General features: G+C 42.3%; 1 protein-coding gene across 6 annotated transcripts in view; it reads left to right on the forward strand.

Moving 5' to 3' along the window:
• LOC115156060 (growth factor receptor-bound protein 14) overlaps positions 1–21264 on the forward strand; it is a 60448-nt gene extending 39184 nt beyond the window's left edge. For 4 of the 6 annotated variants that reach the window (XM_029703286.1, XM_029703285.1, XM_029703284.1 and 1 more), the window contains 12 exons: positions 2221–2377; positions 12364–12485; positions 14092–14166; positions 14397–14534; positions 16026–16136; positions 16321–16416; positions 16530–16589; positions 17861–17977; positions 18112–18181; positions 18777–18864; positions 19037–19130; positions 19225–21264. In XM_029703286.1, the coding sequence (XP_029559146.1) occupies positions 2221–2377; positions 12364–12485; positions 14092–14166; positions 14397–14534; positions 16026–16136; positions 16321–16416; positions 16530–16589; positions 17861–17977; positions 18112–18181; positions 18777–18864; positions 19037–19130; positions 19225–19371 (1275 nt within the window). In that variant the 3' untranslated portion in view covers positions 19372–21264. Of the gene's footprint in view, positions 1–1247; positions 1470–2220; positions 2378–12363; positions 12486–14091; positions 14167–14396; positions 14535–16025; positions 16137–16320; positions 16417–16529; positions 16590–17860; positions 18032–18111; positions 18182–18776; positions 18865–19036; positions 19131–19224 lie in introns of those variants that run through there. The other 2 variants (XM_029703287.1, XM_029703289.1) reach the window with 2 other exon arrangements.
• Positions 21265–21871: the final 607 nt, after the last annotated feature.

Here is a 21871-nt window from a genome sequence, read left to right on the forward strand (position 1 = left end):
TCCTGCAGGAGTAACGCAGTAAAAGCTGTTTCACCCCCTAACAAACCCTGCCCTGTTCCTCCATGAAACACGATCCTTTGGAGATTTGATTTGGCAAATTCTCAGGAAGTGACTTCCACAGAGGGACACAACTGGATTCCTGCCTAGATGTTTTTTTCCACAGCCTGATTTAGAGGCTCCTTCACACTGGTTTCATCTCTTTTTTTTCTTTTTTTTTTTCTTTTGTCATTTCTACCCCTGGAAATGCATTGGATGCAGTATAATGTTTTATACAGTAAGTGCTCTGGGCCTTGAGATGATCATCTTCGTTTCTACCCCTGGAAATGCATTGGATGCAGTATAATGTTTTATACAGTAAGTGCTCTGGGCCTTGAGATGATCATCTTCGTTTCTACCCCTGGAAATGCATTGGATGCAGTATAATGTTTTATACAGTAAGTGCTCTGGGCCTTGAGATGATCATCTTCGGCTTTCTACTTCAACCTCAGTGACTTCAGTGTTACTGCAATGTATGAGATGATTAGTGTGTCATTATTAGCTTGTCCGTCCGTACTGTACGGACAACTCACCAAAAGGACATTAAAGTAATCCCAGTAATGCAGTCCCTTTTGTTAGGTACCCGCAAAGGGGGATGCATACGTGTTTTTTTGGGTCTTGTAAATCTCAGCACTGACTGATTTTTACTTCATTGAGGGGTGACGTCATAGTTGGTGGTTGTGATTCGCTGCGGGCTCCTTAAGGGCACTGACCCCAGCTCGGCTGGAGCACTGTGGCCTCGTTTCACTCCACAAAAGAGGGCTGGTGCATCCTGCCCCACGATCCGCCTTAAACCAAGGCACAGAGACCCATGCACACAGAAAGCGGCAGCCAGTTGGTCTTTACTGTGACTCTCTTCCTCCCCTCTCCCCGCCCACCCCTGTCAACTTTAGACAGAGTTGACCCAACTAGCATTACATTTAACCAGCACCTTTTGTAATGGCTTTAGAGCTCACGCAGGGCTTTATGCTAAGAACTCGAATTGCCATGGCTGTGTGAATAGGGAGGGGGAGCGAGCCTTTTGACTCTTTTCTCCTCCTCCTCCTGGGCTGTGTGGAACAGGCTGATCCTGGGCTCTTTTACTTGGGGGGGGGAAAGGTAGCAGGTGATTGGGCCATAGCCCCGGTGACATATATCTGTGGAGTCAGGAAAACGCTGTGCTCAGAGGCAGCTCTTTCTAATTAGCTCATTTCTGCCCCACTGCAGTAAAGAGAGGAGAGGGAGAGGGAGAGCGGGCTCTACTTTTCGCTTCCCAGCTGATACTGACTCGCTGCTCTACTCGGCTCTGTTCTGTTCGGCTCTGCACCGTCTTGCCTGTCTGATGCATGTTTCCATGTTCCTCACTAAAAGCCTGGTTTACAATGCTGTGCACTCAACCCTACATAGGCTACAGAGTTAGCTCAAATTCACAAGTCTTGTCTCCCAACAGAAAGGTAAGTTGTGATGTCAGATGATTTGTTAGTAGCTTGTTTTGTGTTAATATTGCATGACTGTTGAGGTTCTCAGAGCTTTTTAATGCAGAACTGTAATATACCTCCTGTGAAGAAGAAGGAAAAATAAGGAAAAGGTATTTGGAGCGATAGGCTACGCAGTAGACACGTTGATGTTTGTCGTGTCTTGTCCTGGAGGCAGGACTGGTCGCTTTCCCATTTAGATAGGCAGGCTGCAAATTCAAAATGAAAATGTATGAAAACAAAAATGTTGGTCTTAAGTTAAGGTTAGGCGTTAGGGTTAGCAGTGTGGTTAGGGTTAGGTTTAACATTTTATGACTTTGTGGCTGTGCCAGCTAGTGACCTCTCTGCAGAGCTGTCTCCAGAACAAGATTTATGATGGAAAAACGCTAACCTGCACGCAGTAGGCTACTTTGTTAGGGATACGTTTATCAACTTTTGGGAGAATTTGGTGCTGTTGTGTGTGGGTTGAATGATTATGGGGTAGAATTATTGACTTTGACAAAGATGAGATTTGACATACCTAAAATCCTATAAGGCTTGGAGAACATTTGAAAATCCCATGTGTTTGACATTTTCTCACCACTGTTTCTTGCCTAGTTGGTTATTTGTAAAGTTTGATGTATCATTTATTGTACATTTATGGCATGTATTTTTAAATGTACATATAAAGCAAGCTCTGAACTTTTCTGATACATACGTTGTTCATGTCAATGTGTTTGTTTCGCTGCAGGTAATCAAAGTGTATAATGAGGACAATACAAGTCGAGCAGTAGAGGTTCCCACTGACATCACAGCCCGGGACATATGCCAGCTGTTTGTCCTGAAGAATCATTGCATTGACGACCACAGCTGGACTCTGTTTGAGCATCTCACCCATCTAAGCATAGGTAAGATTTCAATTCAAAACGACGTTATTTACCCCACCAGGGGCAATTAAGTAAGACAAGTCTGTTTTACAAGTACAGTATCAAATAGACACAAAATCCTCCACATAAATGTTTTTATACAACCTTAGATTACTGTGCAATGGTGATGAGGATGTGCACCAGATTCGGTTTAGTGAGTGCATAACCCTAAACCGGGCCCAGTTTATTTTTATTTCTGGATTCTTTCTATGGCACACTGCAGTGTGATTCTGCTCTTTGAAGAGATACCACAAGTTGATCAGCAAAGAGTTAATCGTACAGCAACAGTGGCTCCAATCTTCCTACAGGTGTAGCCTTACCATTTCTCAGCAGCTTGCATTGCAGAACTTATCCATCTGTTTTGTTCATTATTTCATTGTCTTTAAAGCATTGATTTTGCTGGAAGTGTGCTGTTTATCATTCAACCAGTTTAGTAAGGTGTATCCTAAAGTCTGCAGTGTTCCTGAGTCTCCATTTCTCCTTGACTTTATTGGCATGACTGTAATGTGTAATTATATATTTTTTTAAGTGTTCATTTCAGATGAGCTCAACTGAACAAAAAATATAAAGGCAACATGTAAAGTGTTGGTCGCATGTTTCATGAGCTGAAGTAAAAGATCCCAGAAATGTTCCATATGCACAAAAAGCTTATTTCGGTCAAATTTTGTGCACAGATTTGTTTACATCCTTGTTAGTGAGCGTTTCTCCTTTGCCAAGATAATTCATCCACCTGACAGGTGTGGCATATCAAGAAGCTGATTAAACAGCATGATCATTACACAGGTACACCTTGTGCTGGACAATAAAAGGCCACTCTAAAATGTGCAATTTTGTCAGACAACAAATTGCCGCAGATGTCTCAAGTTTTGAGGGAGCTCGCAAATGGCATGCTGACTGCAGGAATGTCCAACAGAGCTGTTGCCAGAGAATTTAATATTAATTTATCTACCATAAGCTTCCTCCAACGTTGTTTTAGAGAATTTACCAGTATGTCCAACTGGCCTCACAACCGCAGACCACGTGTAACAACACCAGGACCTCAACATCCGGCTTCCCCACCTGCGAGATCGTCTGAGACCAGGCTCCCGGACAGCTGATGAAACTGTGCGTTTGCACAACCGAAGAATTTCTGCACACAGTCTCACCAGGGTCTTGACCTGACTGCAGTTCGGTGTCATAACCAACTTCAGTCAGCAAATGCTCACCTTCGATGGCCACTGGCACATAGATGTGTGCTCTTCATGGATAAATCCTGATTTTAACTGTACCAAGCAGATGGCAGACAGCGTTTATGGCGTCGTGTGGGCGAGCGGTTTGCTGATTTCAATGTTGTGAACAGAGTGCCCCGTGGTGGTGGGGTTATGGTATGGACAGGCATAAGCTATGGACAACGAACACAATTGCATTTTATCGATGATCATTTGAATGCGCAGAGATACTGTGACGAGATCCTGAGGCCCATTGTCGTACCATTCATCCGCTGCCATCACCTCATTCAGCGTGATAATGCACGGCCCCATGTCGCAAGGATCTGTACATAATTCCTGGAAGCTGAAAATGTCCCAGGTCTTCCATGGCCTGCATACTCACCAGACATGTCACCCATTGAGGATGTTTGGGATGCTCTGGATCATCGTGTACGACAGCATGTTCCAGTTCCCGCAATATCCAGCAACTTCCCAAAGGCCACAATCAACAGCCTTTAGTCAATATGAAGAAGATGTATCGCACTGCATGAGGCAAATGGTCGATACACCAGATACTGACTGGTTTTCTGATCCACGCCCCTACCTTCTTTTTTTGGGGGGGAATCTGTGCCAACAGATGCATATCTGTATTCCCAGAAATCCAGAGATCAGGCCCTAATGAATTTGTTTCAATTGACTGATTTCGTTATTTGAACTGTAACTCAGTAAAATCTTTGTTGCATTTATATTTTTTGTTCGGTGTATGCAGAAAAGACCTAAATTAATCCCTAAATGGAAATGACCCTTTTGGAAAAGAAACTTGTGAAAAGAATGTCAGCTAAAACACAACCTCTTTTATTCCAATAGTCAATTGTTTCCTGTTGATGAAACATTGAGCTAACAGGCTCCTAACTGTTGTCATTACAAAGAGGCCGTAAAACTATAAAGAACTAGCGTTCCAAAATTCCCATGTTTTCTGGAAATCCCGGTGGGTGGATTCCTGGATTTCCTGCTTATTCACTCCTAAATCCAGGAATATTCTAACCTGGGTTTCTGGAAAACCTGGTAACCAGTATTTGGCAACCCTGTAAAGAACCTTACATATGACTACATTGCAAGGCATCTCAGCATATTTTTTGTCATGTTATATCATACTGACATAATATTGCTTTTCCAGTGCGCACAGGATGTGTCCCAAATGGCACCCTATTCCCTTTCATAGTGCACTACTTTTGACCAGGGCACATAGGGCTCTGGTCAAAAGTAGTGCACTATATAGGGAATAGGGTGCCATTTGGGATATACGAATTAGTTCCTCTCAACCTTTTAGAGCCCTTTGAACCTCTAACAATCTCTGGCCTGATTCACTCATCTTGGTCAAGCCAAATAAAGCTTGCACTTCAAACTACTTCTCTAACAGAAGCACATCTGCTTTCACTGAGTTTGTAATGAAGTGCTACTCGACTTAGATGTACAATTCTTGCATTATTCATTCTCTAAGCCCTTTCAGCGCTTAATGCAGTGCTTATGTGGCGATGAATTGGTACCTTTTTTTGTCTTCTCTAACGATACTAGACAGACATTGCTTTATTGGCTGTAATAGACCCTGACAAGGATTTGGGTCTGATGACCATGCAGCAGCCCGCCTTGCCTCGGCTGTGGTTATACTATGGGAATAACTCAGCCTCAAATGGCTGTGCAGCATTCCAGATGACTGCCTCCAAACCGCTGCTTTCCATTGAACCAATTAATATGCATTTGAGGTTCAAAGGATTGAGTAAAGTTCGATGATAAATTGAAATAATAAATATAGCTGTGAGCAGCAATGAAAGGGGTTCACATGATGACCAAAATTGCACATGATCCGTTGGATAACAAAGCACTCGCTCATGTAGAAACCATCTTCCTTTATGTACAATCAGCATTACCATGTTTATCTCTCAATACCTCAAGGATGACACAAGTGACGTTAAGTCTAGTGCTGTAGGTTGCATCTTTGAATGCAGCATGTCATTATTTTTTAAATGCATTACTTAATGTATTGAGTTTACATATAAATATATACACGCTGACTGCGCAAGAGGCAGGACTTCCGGTTTCAAATTTTCCCGAATAAAATATCCCCTTTCCACTACGTTCAGACCATATAATGGGGCAACAATAAATTATATACTAATCACAATGTTTTAATTAACAGATTTTGAGCATTAGTGTTACATATGCAAATAACGATTTGATGTTTTTTGACATGCTAAATTCAGCGTGGTACATCTTAGGGACGTCCGTGATAGCGATGACAAGGTTCAAGTTGATACGCCACTGTGGAACGGATTTACAGTGCTTTTAAATTTACATTTTTGACCAATCCCTTAGTTTTCCCAAACAAAGTTTAGGCATGTACCATGGACCTACATTCCACATTTTGCTGTCATTTGGACTTATGGTTAATTTGTATTTTTTTGCATATTTTAGCGCATGCTAATATTTATCTACTGGTATAGTGTGGCCATCCTTTGAATGCATCAATGTTTGGAGTAAATCTGACTTTTTATAGAATGGGTGGTTTGGAATTCCCATTGTTAGTTTCATGCCCATGATATACTAGACAAACTGTACACTGAGTGTACAAAACGTTAAGAACTCTTTCCATGACAGACTGACCAGTTGAAGACAGGTGAAAGCCATGATCCCTTATTGATGTCACTTAAATCCACTTCAATGTGTGTAGATGAAGGGGAGGAGACGGGTTAAAGAAGGATTTTTAAGCCTTGAGACAATTGAGACATGGATTGTGTGTGTGCCATTGAGGTTGAATAGGCAAGACAAAAGATTTAAGTGCCTTTGAATGGGATATGCTAATAGGTGCCAGGCGCACTGGTTTGAGTGTGTCAAGAACTGCAATGTTGCAGGGTTTTTCACGCTCAACAGTTTCCTGTGTGTATCAAGAATGGTCCACCACCCAAATGACATCCAGCCAACTTAACACAACTGTAGGAAGCAATGGAGTCAAGATGGGCCAACATCCCTGTGGAACGCTTTCGACACCTTCTATAGAGTCCTTGCCCCAATTAGTTTTTTACATTGACATTTACATTTTAGTCATTTAGCAGACGCTCTTATCCAGAGCGACTTACAGTAGTAAATGCATACATTTCAATAATTTCATTTCATGCATTTATTTATTTATTATTAAAAAAAAATTTGTACTGGCCCCCCGTGGGAATCGAACCCACAACCCTGAGTTGAGGCTGTTCTGAGGGCAAAGGGAAACATGCACATGGCCACATTCATAAAAAGTGGCATTGTTTGTCGTTACCTAGCAACGCACTACTACTTTTACAGATCCACTGTCTCATCTGCCCAGCTATGCAACTTATAAACTTGATCTCTGCTGTAAAAGCATCTAGGCGTTCTCTCCGACATTTGAAATATTGAAATTAGATCTCCCATAATAATGTTGTCGGCACAAGATACAGGCAGCTTTCCTCAGCCAGTAGAAATGATGAATCTGCATCATTTTATGGATATATATAAATGAAATGTCAATAGAGAAACAGGTCAAATGAAATGCAGCTAGTTTGCGGTCTTTCTAACTGAAGTGATTGTGTTAGCTGTGTAATTGGCTTGCTAGCAAGGGGGAGGGGGGGGGGGGAAGAGCCTCCAAAGCAACCATTTTTGTTTGCCATAGCAACCTGCAAAGTTCTGGAACTATCAACCAGCTCTTGGGTAGTTTTTGACAGTCAATTTGAATAGAACTAATGACCAGAGAAGCCCAAAAATTGCACTTGACAACCAGTGTTAGTGAATGTAGCATCACACTCTGTTGAAATATGTGTGGTTTGAGAAAGAATCTTGCTTTTTAATCCTGGCAACCCATTGTATAACAGCAATAATACACTCGAGTCCGTGTGTTATAACATTTTTATCATGGCTGTGATGTGGTCTAAGTCACTGGGCGAAAAATGCCATAACACATGGCCTCGTATTATTGCTTAATTAGTCGTTGAGAATAATTTGTATGATTTATTTTAAGCATTAGTGCCATATTGTCAAAGTGAATTCTTATTAGTTTCCTTATTGGTTATCCATGCCAAACTTAAATCATCTTATCATGGTAATGTCTTTGATAACCCTAAAACGATTCAAGTTGATAGGTCATTGTGGATTGGATTTACAATGGATTTTAAATGGACACGTAAAATCAGATTTTCTCATTCGTCAATAACTCAGCCGTCTCTTAACCAATCCCTTAGCTTTTGTCAAACTAATTTAAGAGATGTACCATGGTTCTACATTGGCGTTATTTGAACTCATGAGAATACGTTTTCAAAGGTTTTCAAAAATGTCTAAGATGGAGGAAAATCTCTCCCAATTTGCCTTATGGGTCCTTGAGGCAAATTTGTTCAGCATGAGGAAAGACGCCTACATACAAATTTCCACGTCTCTAGGTCAAATGAGGCGATGGATATGAGGGTTTAAGTAAGACTGCTTATAACAATAGGTGCCTTTTGTTTTACGAAGTTACTCATGGCCTCTTGTTCTGGTGTGCCAAATTAGAAAAAAGTTACCAATCTATGCTTGAGTTATTTGAACAAAAAGCTAAATTCAGACAATGTGTTTGTTGTCTTTGCTGTGAACTTCTAATAACACCCACAGAGCCAGGACTCACACTGTAAATCCCACCTTAGATTAATAAATAACTTATCTCTAGATAAAGTGTTAATAATCAATCTGCACGGTGTAACGTTTTTAAAAGTAGCAAAACACATGTCCTGCTGTGACACAGGTCTGATTGTACTGTATGTTGGCCCTGGGCACTAAATGTGTTTATATTGCTGTTATGATTATGAACAAATAACCACTAATGTACTGTATGTGTAACGTGGTTAATTATGTTTCCACTTGCCACTGCATAAATGTGTATTTTAATATTTTATGTATTCAAATTGGTTGGTTTAAGTTAGATGTCAATAAGAGGTAATGTCATTGGCTACGCTTGCAGATGGGGGGAGATTGCAAACATCAATTATTCCCAGTCTGATATTGACATGCAAGCGGTAGGTCACATTCTGAAATACTGTATTATATTTAAGCAATAAGGCCCAAGAGGGTGTGGTACAGTGCATTCGGGAAAGTATTCAGACCCCTTGACTTTTCCACATTTTGTTACGTTGCAGCCTTATTCTATTCTTTTTCTCATCAATCTACACACAATACACCATAATGACAAAGCAAAAACAGGTTTGTAGAAATTTTGGCAGTTTTATCAACAACAAAAAAACGGAAATGACATTTACATAGGTATTCAGATCCTTTACTTAGTACTTTGTTGAAGCACCTTTGGCAGCGATACAGCCTCGAGTCTTCTTGGGTATGATGCTACAAGCTTGGCACACCTGTATTTGGGGAGTTTCTCCCATTTATTCTCTGTAGATCCTCTCAAGCTCTGTCAGGTTGGATGGGGAGCATCGCGGCACAGATATTTTCAAGTCTTTCGATGTTAAGAATGATGGAGGCCACTCTGTTCTTGGGGACCTTCAATGCTGCAGAAATGTTTTTGTACCCTTCCCCAGATCTGTGCCTTGACACAATCCTGTCTCTGAGCTCTACAGAGAATTCCTTTGACCTCATGGCTTTGTTTTTGTTCTGACATGCACTGTCAACTATGGGACCTTTTATATACAGTACCAGTCAAACGTTTGGACACATTGGCATCATTAAAGTTTTTGGGGGTTTTTTGTATTATTTTCTACATTGTAAACAAACTATGAAATAACACACATGGAATCATGTAGTAACCAAAAAAGTGTTAAACAAATCAAAATATATATTTGAGATTCTTCAAAGTAGCCACCCTTTGCCTTGACAGCTTTGCACACTCTTGTCGTTCTCTCAACCAGCTTAAACTGGAATGCTTTTCGAACAGTCTTGAAGGGGTTTCCACATATGCTGAGCACTTGTTGGCTGCTTTTCCTTCACTTTGTGGTCCAACTCATCCCAAACCATCTCAACTGGGTTGAGGTTGGGTGATTTGTGGAGGCTAGGTCATCTGATGTAGCACTCCATCACTCTCCTTGTTGGTCAAATAGCCCTTACACAGCCTGGAGGTGTGTTGGGTCATTGTCCTGTTGAAAAACAAATGATAGTCACACTCAGCACAAACTAGATGGGATGGCATATCGCTGCAGAATGCTTTTGACTGATACTGTAGACAAGTGCGTGCCTGATACTGTAGACAAGGCGCTGCAGGAGTTAGGGCTAGGTGACATTGAGTCCACTCCGTTGTCGCCACAGTATAAGGCCAAGCTAGTTAAGCTTATAGCCCGCTACGACTCCATCTTCTCAGGGCACAAGCTAGATTGTGGGAAGGCTACTGGCTATGTACATCATGTCCAGAATTGGTGACAACAAGCCGCTCCGTCTGCCTTACCTTAGGCTCTCCCCTAACCATTATGACCAGCTCAGACAGGCCTTGGATGAGATGGAGGAGCGAGGGATAGTCGAGAAGTCCCGCTGTGAGTACGCCCCCCTACTCGTGGTGTTCTGGAAGAAGTCCGGTTCCTGAGACTGTGCAGTCTTCCGATGGCTTAATGCTCGCACCATCCACGATGCTCACTCTCTGCCTCACCAAGCGTTGGCCCTGGGTATCAATGCCTTCACTATGGATTTGACCTCGGGCTACTACAATTTTGAGATACATGTAGACGACAAGAAGTTCACAGCCTTTACTTCCCCTTTTGGCATATATGAGTATTACCGTCTCCCACAAGGCCTCGGCCAGAACTTGGATGGAAGTGCTGGGACAAAGACCCCATGCCATGGGAAAGGCAAGAAGAAGCGAAAAATACATGGAAATCTCACTGGACAGAAGAGTGCAAACAGGCCTTCAGTCAGTTAAACAAACCCTCCTCGATCAGGTCATGCTAGCCCACTCTGATTTCAACAGTCCTGACGCTGCCTTGAAGACACCTGATACAGGAGACAGTGAGGATCAGAGTAAGGAGACGGAGGCCTCATCCATGAATGACATACCAGACATGGACATGGGTGGGTATCAGCACTGACCACGGAAGAGGAGATCCCGGACATGCAGAAAGATGTGCCACTGGTAGGTGACCCTTGACCTGTGGACAGTGACACCCCCCCCCCCCCCCCCCCCCCCTATGGTGGTTGTAGTTGAACAGGATGACTGTAATGATAGCTGTTAGGCCTGTCAAGTCTGGAGCTGGTTCAAATGAGGAAACCACCAGTGAGCCTCATAGAGACTATGCAGACACTGAGGGTGTTTCATAATGAGTTCATTAGAGTACCTGTGTGGGTATAGGATGGGACTCTAGGTTAGCTTTTAGATTAATTCTAGGTCTTAAGGTCCCTCCCAAAAAGTATTGCTTTCAGGATGGCCCTACGGGGTTAATGGGTTAGAGGTCCAGTAGACCCAGGTTATTCTTTTCTTTCTATGAGGTAACCATTTGTCACTGAGTGTACTTAACATGTAACCTGCATGTTTGCCTAATTTATTTTTAATTTGACCTTTATTTAACTAGTTCCCCTAATTCCCTTTAGAGAATAGTCTATAGACTGGAATATTTGGTGACATTGCAAGGTATTACATTCCTCATTTTGTTTATAGTGTGCAAGTGGAATTCAGCAGAGGAGAATGTAACGTGGTTAATTATGTTTCCACTTGCCACTGCAGAAATGTGTATTTTAATGTTCATGTATTCTAATTGGTTGGTTTAAGTCAGATGTCAATCAAAGGTCAAGTCATTGGCTACGCTTGCACATAGGGGGAGATTGTGAACGTACATTCCTCTGTCTGTTATTGACATGCAAGCAGTAGGCCACGTTCTGAAATACTGTATTTTAATTTAGAAACTGGGTGGTTTGAGTCCTGAATGCTGATTTGGCTGACAGCCATTGTATATCAGACCATATACCACAGGTACTACAAAACATTTATTTTAACTGCTCTAATTATGTTGGTAACCAGTTTATAATAGCAATAAGGCACTTCGGAGGGTTGTGTGATATGGCCAACATACCACGGCTAAGGGCTGTGTCCAGGAGAACAGCCCTTAGCCGTGGTATATTGGCCATATACCACACCCCCTCAAGCCTTATTGCTTAAATGTACAATGTGTACGAGTTCACTATGTACATGTCCTGATGTTGGCGGCTTCCTGGATATGCTTTTGTGTGTTATTGCTGTAAGAGCGAGTTAGCTTCCATGCTCTAAATGTAATGGTCACATTAGCCCCTGCTAATTCAGTTATTTCCATGCTAACAGGCTAATCACGAATCTACAGCCATCGACATACTCTTGTCCTACACATCTGATGCGCTTCCTTATGTCTATCGTCAGGAACTTACATTTATTGTATTTAGTACTATTTTTGCAATTTACGTTTGATTTAAAAAAAAATACCCAGTCTGATATTGACATTCAAGCGAATAAACACCAATCAACTAGGATTGCCGGCTGGACAGTCCTTTCTTTAAAAACACAATGCAAGAGTTACGAAGAACGATCACATCTGTTACACTGGTGCCGAGACCAGTCTTGCTGTGTTCACTGGGCAGCTGTTACATATGATCACAACTGTATGTTTGAGAGGATAACCTTTCTTTGAACCTTGATGATTCATTATAGTATTGTGACAAGGAACATGGTCGGATGCTGTAGGTTTGACTAACTTGACCTTTCTCACTTTCCTCTCTGTCCATTTCTTTTGTCTTTTTGTGGTCTCTACATTTGCCATTTCTTTCTCCTGTATCCACCAGAACGAATCATAGAAGACCATGAATCTGTTATGGAGGTGCTGTCCGGTTGGGCCATGGACACAGACAGTCGCTTATATTTCCGGAAGAACTATGCCAAATATGAATTCTTCAATAAACCGCTGGTAAGATGAGGGTGTGATATTAGCAAAGAAAATGGTGTACTCATTTAACCTCTCTAGGGTAGGTGGCACCAAATCGTCCCACCTACGTAACAGCCAGTGGAATCCTGTGGCGCGTTATTCAAATACCTTAGAAATGCTATTACTTCAATTTCTCAAACATGACTATTTTACAGCATTTTAAAGACAAGACTCTCGTTAATCTAACCATACTGTCCGATTTCAAGAAGGCTTTACAACGAAAGCAAAACATTAGATTATGTCAGCAGAGTACCCAGCCAGAAATAATCAGACACCCATTTTTCAAGCTAGCATATAATGTCACAAAAACCCAGAAGACAGCTAAATGCAGCACTAACCTTTGATGATCTTCATCAGATGACACACCTAGGACATTATGTTATACAATACATGCATGTTTTGTTCAATCAAGTTCATATTTATATCAAAAACCAGCTTTTTACATTAGCATGTGACATTCAGAACTAGCATACCCCCCACAAACTTCTGGTGAATTTACTAAATTACTCACGATAAACGTTCACAAAAAGCATAACAATTATTTTAATAATTATAGATACAGAACTCCTCTATGCACTCGATATGTCCGATTTTAAAATAGCTTTTTGGTGAAAGCACATTTTGCAATATTCTAAGTAGATAGCCCGGCATCACAGGGCTAGCTATTTAGACACCCAGCAAGTTTAGCCTTCACCAAACTCCGATTTACTATTAGAAAAGTTTGAATACCTTTGGTGTTCTTCGTCAGAATGCACTCCCAGGACTTCTACTTCAATAACAAATGTTGGTTTGGTCCCAAATAATCCATTGTTATATCCAAACAGCGGCGTTTTGTTCGTGCGTTCAAGACACTATCCGAAATGGTAAATAAGGGTTATGAGCACGGCGCATTTCGTGACAAAAAATTTCTAAATATTCCATTACCGTACTTCGAAGCATGTCAACCGCTGTATAAAATCAATTTTTATGCCATTTTTCTCGTAAAAAAGCGATAATTTTCCGACCGGCAAAGCCTGTTTACATTCAACGAGAGAGAATGTAAAAGTATGGGATCCCCTCGTGCACGAGCCTTAGTCTAATGGCCCTCTGATCGGCCACTTTCCAAACGCGATAATGTGTTTCAGCCTGGGGCTGCCTCGATATCATTCAGCTTTTTCCCGGGTTCTGAGAGCCTATGGGAGCCGTAGGAAGTGTCACGTTACAGCAAAGATCCTCAGTCTTCAATAAAAAGAGCCAAGATGAACAAGAACTTGTCAGACAGGTCACTTCCTGTATGGAATCTTCTCAGGTTTTTGCCTGCCATATGAGTTCTGTTATACTCAGACACCATTCAAACAGTTTTAGAAACTTTAGGGTGTTTTCTATCCAAAGCCAATAATTATATGCATATTCTAGTTACTGGGCAGGAGTAGTAACCAGATTAAATCGGGTACGTTTTTTATCCGGCCGTGTAAATACTGCCCCCTAGCCCTAACAGGTTAAACATTATCCCGCCTGTTATCTTAATGCACTCTGCTGGACCAGTAGGTATTAGTTGATATAAAGAGCACGTGGGGTGTTATCACTGATGTTGTTTTCATGTTGATAGGATTTTTTCCCAGATCACATGGTGTCCATATCAAGTGAAACCAACGGGATGATGAACCATTCTCAGCTAATACAGGTATCCATCAAGCTACATTCTACATGTACAGTATCTTCACTTTAAAAGGGACAGAGTTGGGGCCAGTTTCCTGGACACGGATTAAGCCAAGTCCTGGACTAACAAGCCCTTTCAAAGGAGATTCTTCAGTGAGTTTGCTTGCAAGTCCAAGACCAGGCTTAGTCTGTGTCCAGGAAACAGCCCTTCAGTGGTGCTGCTAAAGTATTTCCGGACTGTTTTCTGTCCAACAGACTTTTCTCAACTCGAGCACTTGTCCAGAGATCCATGGGCACCTCCATGCCAAAGAACAAGGCAGGAAGTCTTGGAAGAAGTTCTACTTTGTCTTGAGGAGGTCAGGTCTCTACTTCTCCAACAAGGGGACATCAAAGGTCAGTCAATATCACTGATAAATTAGTGTGCATTCAAGAAATGTTTCCTCAGTATCTGTCAAGTTTTCCAGATTTCAATATAACATGAATTCATTACGATATGAATGGAATAGATTTCCTTCCCAACATAATGATGTATGTTAAAAAGCAAAAAGTGTGTTTTTGCAAAAAGCAAATAGATTTAAGGAGATAATTGAACTTTGTTTTTGCTGGCTGCTCTATGGGACCATTTGATAAGTCTGTGTCAATGTGCCAGAGTGGTGTGGTGTACAGTAGGGGACTAGCTAGCTCTTGTCTCCTGGCTACTTTGTGTAACTGGTTGAGCTAGATTTCCCTTAGCTCAGCTGGCATGCCACTGCCAGGGACTGAGCCCTCAACACCCACCGATGACAGGTGAGGCTTAGGCCTACCCAGCGCTGTGCCAAGCCAACCACTTCTCCCTCTCCCAAAAACAGAAGACACTAAAACACAAAAAGACCTCGGTTTTCTATCTCAAATATAGGTGACGCAATTAGAGAAGTAAGATCTGACTTCATTCTTTTAGCTTGATATGAAGGGATTTATGATGTGTAAATTGGTTTTGGCCCTACACATTGCCAGTCAATCAGTCAACACAAACACAGACAACTATAGCTACCCGCTCTTTACACTGTGCCACAGAAGTGAGAATGTTGTGTCGCAGTCCCACCGAGTTTGAACAATGGTTTACTTTGTGCTTGTCTGCTTGGTAAATCTCTTTTGCCTTGGCTCCCTGACAGTGTTCTTATTGTATAAATAGAGCTCTTATCACTTTGTCACATATTTGGTCCTATGTCAAACACTAGCCACACCTACAGTGTAATGGATAGGGCGGTATTATTTGCTTGACTACTTCGAAGTGTTCCAACCTCGTCCCACCTCTCCATTTTAAGGAGTCTGCAGCAAAAACAACACTCTTTTTATCCCGTGATCACAATGGACCAGGTCGATGGGAATCTTTGTCCCAAATGGCGCCCTATTCCCTGTCCAGTGCTCTTGGACTCATAGGGCTCTTGTCAAACGTAGTTTGCTGTAAAGGGAGTAGGGTGCCATTTGTGATGCAGACAAAAACTCCAAGCTACTCCCTCTTTACTATTGTCACGGTGACCAACGTACTACAGACTGGCATTATACCACATGCCTTAACTGCTATCTTTTCCTTACGTTGACTGGCCCACTAAGCTCACACAGAGGTACGTCTGTGTACATAATGGCCAAGAAGTATGACATTGCCGTCTTTATTTGCTTAGCATCTGTCTCCACACTGGGCAGCCCTGCATTGTTCACATTTCTACCCTGATCCCTCGCATAGTTAGATTTGTAATGGAACTTGAGTCTACTCTACAGTGGAATGCAAGAACCAACCCCTCGTTGCAATGGCGCATCGTCGGGTGGGGGGGGGGGGGGTGTTCCGTAAAGGGGACACTGAAAGGCACGTGGAGATTTGAGACATGTCTTGTTTTCTGTTCACAGGAACCAAGACATCTCCAGTTCATCGCCGAGTTCAGTGACGGCGACGTCTACACGTTACTATCAGCGAGAAAGATGCACGGAGCGCCTACTGACTATGGCTTCTGTGTCAAGGTACTTATTACTTTCTCTGTCCTATAAACCTATATTTGGTGTTTTCTGTAAAGGTTTTAACATGTTAACTTATTCAAGGCATTCTAACCTTTTTATTTATCCCATCAGGGGCAATTAAGAAAGGCAAGTCAGTTCCAAGTTATGTTTGGTAAACTCATGCTTTCTCTTCATGATGATCCTCCAGTCTACTAAGCGTGGCTCTCCACGGGACCTTAAGCTGTTGTGTGCAGATGACGAGCAAACCAGAACCTGCTGGGTCACTGCCATGCGCCTCTTTAAGGTACAGTCACCACGCTGCCCCCCCCCCCCCCCTTTATCACATCCAAACTCTGTCTAGTGTCTACACATCTAAAGGCTTGCCTTTTTGAAACGTGCTCATGTTTTGTGTTGCAGTATGGGATGCAGCTGTACCAAAACTTCATTCAACCACACCAGAAACAAAAAACACCTATGGTAAGTGATGTGTAGATACAATGTGCTGATACACTGTTTAACAGCACATGACACAGGACACATAGTTAGTATTCATCCTGGATTGATTTTCCAGAATATTCTGAAATGCGTATTCCCCCCTCAAATACGAGTATTCTGTATGAGTAAACACCTGTTCTATTTTGGGCACTGGAACATGTTCCAGCCTGTCTGCTCTAAAAATAACCGTAGATCAGCTGCTCTCAGACTTACTAACTCATCACCCCTGCTTTGCTGTCAGAAGAACGCAAAGAGTGGCCAGGCATGGGGCTGGGACCCTGAGCTCAGCGCTGCATGGGGCTGGGACCCTGAGCTCAGCGCTGCATGGGGCTGGGACCCTGAGCTCAGCGCTGCATGGGGCTGGGACCCTGAGCTCAGCGCTGCATGGGGCTGGGACCCTGGGCTCAGCGCTGCACAGGGAGGGGCTAGGATGCATCTCAAATGGTGTACTTCTTTTGACCAGGGCCCTATGGGATACCCCATGGTCCCTGGTGAAAAGTAGTGCACTATATAGGGAATAGGGTACCATTAGGGACTGACCCTTTGGGAACAGGCTTGCGGAGGATATTAAGTTAGGGTACAGTCATGTTGCTGCTGAATCTCCTTTACCCCGGCATACAGCTGTTACAGCCTAGAGCATGGCGTGCCGTTTGACTACGGACAAAGGATCAAATCACAATAAAACCAATCCAAGGAAAGGAGCAATCAGTTTGTTTGCACAATGATGCCTGGGAGCCCCAGAATGATCTTTGCATCGCCTGAATAGACCCAGGACCGGGGCGGAGAGTCTTAGAAGGATTGGAATGTTTCTATCCTTAGAGTAAACAGTAGTCACTTTGTGACGACTGCCCTTAAGGATCCCGAGGTTAGGGCTGATAGAGGGGCAAACCATGGCAATTTTAAAGGCTTCTCACTAATCCTGATAAGTATTTTCTTTTGTGTGTGATTTATTTAGAACCAGTGACTATGACAGCTTAAGGAACCATAATCAATTCTATGTGCCCATGTGTCATTCTATTCCCATCCCCTCTAATCCCCAGTGACTGGAGCACATTCTGCTCGGAATCATTTAGAAATTATACTGTCAAACTTCTGACACTAGATGGCAGCACAATACCACACACGAAAGCATGAATGTGCTTCTCCTATAACTTTTCACTCATTATCTGTATCATTTTTTCAAACGTTTAAACCCTGTTACACCGTATACTCATAATAATGTATACTACCTCAAACACGATGTATATTTCCAGAGAAGTATCTCCGAGAACTCCTTGGTGGCCATGGACTTCTCAGGACACAAGAGCCGGGTGATCGAGAACCCATCGGAGGCGCTGTCCGTAGCCGTGGAGGAGGGTCTCTCGTGGAGGGTAGGCCATTGGTTCTCTCTCTGACGTCATGTCTCTCTACTCAGCGCGTGTAAGGTATGAAATGATGGTGCAGCCATGTGAAAATAGTCCTAGCATGTGACACTTGAACTGCTCTTCTCTCTCTCTCCCTTTAGAGGAAAAGCTGCCACCGTCTGAGCTCCCATGGAAGCCCGTCCACCTCTCAGGGTCCCATGTCAAACATGGGTTAGTAGAAGGCCACGTTCAACATCCAAGCAGCAACTTCCATCGACACAGCCACATGACTGTCCTGACCAGATACACTGTGCTTAATGACTCAGCCACCAGTGTCCTGTCCTCTCCCTCCCTTTGACACATGGGTCGTATTCATTAGTGCACACCTTAGCAATACGATTTTGGCGGCAGGTAGCCTAGCGGTTAGAGCGTTTTGGCTGCTATCCGAAAGGTGGCTAGTATCCCCGAGTCGACAAGGTGAAAAGTCTGTCTGTGCCCTTGAGCAAGGCGCTTAACCCTGATTGCTCCAGGGTTGCCGTAGATATTGGCAGAGCCGGGCCCTGACCCCACTCTACAAAGGTGTCTCAAGGAGAGTTGGCATATCCCCCCAAAAACATTTCCATTTCACATATGCATATTAATACACACTTGTACGTGTATGAAATAGAACCAATATAAGCACCCACCAAATGTATTATTTTGCAACGGATAACTGAAACGAGCGTTTCTTATTGGACAAGTTCAGCTAGTCACTCACTGTTTCTGTATGTTTCCTTCCGTTTGGTGCCTAATGAACATCACCATGGTTGTCCTGTGTGTTTTGCAGCTCTCCATATGGCCCAGCCCTGGTTCCACAGCAAACTGTCCAGAGACGAGGCACACCGCTTAATCACTCAACAGGGTCTGATTGATGGGTGAGTAACATCAGGCACTTTTCTATGCGTTTTTTTGACGCTGCAAGCTAGAGTGTTTACATATGGATTTTATCGTAGAGTCATTTACTTTCTTTTTTCCCCAGACAGAAATGTGTAAAAAAAAAAAAAAAGTTATTCCTGACGAAACTGAGAGACTTGTCTTTGTTTTCAGAGTATTTCTTCTAAGGGACAGCCAAAGCAACCCCAATACATTTGTACTGTCACTGTGTCACACACAGAGAATCAAACACTTTCAGATCTTACCGGTGAGTATAACCTTTTGTCTTGGTATATTCTCTACTCTTTTAGACAACATCTTGTTCAAGTGTGTGTGTGTGTGTGTGTGTGTGTGTGTGTCAGGTGGATGAAGAGGGGGAATTGTTCTACAGCCTAGACGACGGTCACACGCGCTTCGCTGATCTGATCCAGCTAGTGGAGTTCTACCAGCTCAACCGGGGCGTGCTGCCCTGCAAACTAAAACACCACTGTGCCAGGATCACCCTCTGAGGGGGAAGGGGTCTCCAAGGGCCCCATTCATACAGAAGCACCTTTAAATCACAGCGAATATCCCTCTGGAGAAGCAACCACCCACGCATCCCTCCTTGAGAACACCTCCAGACATAAGCAAACTGAAACCACTTATCACCTTCTAGAATCCATTCTCTTGGAGAAAACCGTCTTTTTTAATGACTTACGTTTTTTTCACTAAAATATTATATGGGTGTTATGATAAAATATATGACGACATTGTGTCATACATGACCGTAGGTGTTGAGAAATCTGGCGTTGGAAAAAAAAAGTGAATCTACTGTAGAGTTAATGTGACTGAGAGGGCTCTATTGCGAGCCCATTGGTTGGCCCTGTATGTTAGCCCAGGTGTGGTGACGAATCACAACCACCACAGGGACTCGTGTGTCGAGTCTAAACTTCCGTTAATATACTGTATACAATGTGGGTCATGTTTGCATTGTGTGTCGGCTCACTTTACTACTCTCTATGGGAATGAACATCTACTGTAGCCAACGGTTGAAACCGTAGAACGCAAGCTGATATTTGACAGTGTGTGTTCACACCTCGAGAGTAGAATGAGACCAGTGTGGTATAGCCATCAATGTGCATTATCGGCACAGTTAAGCTGAACCTGGTAATTTGTCAGTAGAAGGGGATCACTGCTATCAGACGAGACAAGGCATGATGGGAAATGTCGACTCTAGAGGAGGCTGGTGGGAAGAGCTATAGGAGGAAGGGCTCAATTGTAATTGCTGGAATGGATTACGGGGGGTGAACATGTGGTTTCCATAAGTTTGATACCGTTCCATTTATTGCATTCCAGCCGTTACAATGAGCCCGTCCTCCTATAGCTCCTCCCACTAGCCTCCTCTGGTAGGCTACAGGGGTCCTCTGGCCTTGGTCATCTCCTGGGTAAGCGAAGCTGTTTTTTTTATCAAATCTCAAGGGATTCCGGTATATTTCTATAAAAAAAAAACAATTGTTTCTTTTCTATTTTTAGAGGTATGAGTAACCGAGGAGAATTCAAAGTGGTTGCATGTTGTTTAAGCTGGACATTGACCGCTGTAGGGAGAGCATGCACAACAACATGCTTTACTAGCCTGCACTGTACATTTATTGGAAATGTACTGATTGCATTTGAATCAATAAACGGTAGGCTGCTCCCTTTTTGTTATCGCAAGACCAGCAGAAGAGATATTTGACTGATTTTGAGATTCAAACCGCAGTCTAAGATAGAAAGACAGTATAATATTGTGATTTTTATTGATCAAAATCCGAATTGTTGTACATTAAAATGAATGTTTTCTAGTCTTTTTTCTTGAAGATTCAGGTAAAGCATGTGCAGCACCTGAAGTGGTTGAATTTTGATGTGAAGAACCAAGACTTACACCCCGTACTGTTTTGTTGCTTCATTTTGGAAATGGTACTGTAATCATGCAGCAATTTGTACAGACAGGTTTCACCAGTACAATATGATAAAACAAGGTGTAACTTACTTTGATACAAGTGACAAGCAAGACATGTTAACAATGCATTTCACACATTTCTTTTAACATAAAGAACAGTGCGTTTAAACAGTAATGATGTCATGGACTGCAATGTTTTATAAAGGAAACAAAATCAATGTCTATTTGCACTGTATGATTTCAGTTTTATAATTATGTATTGAGAGCAAGCCACAAGGTAAACAAACACACAGTAGTTAGGTTTCCATCCAATTGGCAAATGAATATTCTCAAATCTGCATAAAAACCATGTCTGCATTTTCCCATGCGTTTTCATCAAATTGACTTTCATCAAATTCGGTGCATGATGGCGTAGTGCACATACAAGTAACTTTTGTCGTTAAAATTCCTATGTACTGAATAAAAAATATACATTTGAGTGGGACCCACCGCTGTAATCGCTACCAAAGGTGTTTCTACATCTATTGACTCGGGTGGGATATTTCTGTATTTCATTTTCAATACATTAGCAAACATTTCTAAAAACATGTTTTCACTTAGTCATTATGGGGTATTGTGTTTAGATGGGTGAGGGAGAGAAGAAAAAAAATCTATGTAAACCGTTTTGAATTTAGGCTGTTACAAAATGTGGAATAGGTCTAGGGGTATGAATACTGCATTACATTTATATTGCTATAGATAACCTGTTAATTGCACTGTAGTAGGTGAAACACTGGTAACACACGTCTGATACTAATGACCCAGTTAGCACATAATGTTCTGAGAACCATATACATTATTTCTTAGAGCTTGGGGATTGTGTGGTTGTCCTATGGTTATTTTGCAACAACCTTTCCATTACGTTTCCTACAGGTTTTCTCATGGTTCTATTTAAAGTAATGTTCTCAGAACGTTCAGAGAATGTTAAACAACATTCTGTGCAAATGTCAGTACTTCAGCATAATGCCTTCTGCAGGTTTCCTCATGGTTCAATTTAGTTTTGTTCTCAAATTGTTTAGAGAATGAAACAACTTTCTTCTGTGGGAATTCAA

This window comes from Salmo trutta, chromosome 20, assembly GCF_901001165.1.
Source record: "Salmo trutta chromosome 20, fSalTru1.1, whole genome shotgun sequence".
NCBI lineage: Eukaryota > Metazoa > Chordata > Actinopteri > Salmoniformes > Salmonidae > Salmo > Salmo trutta.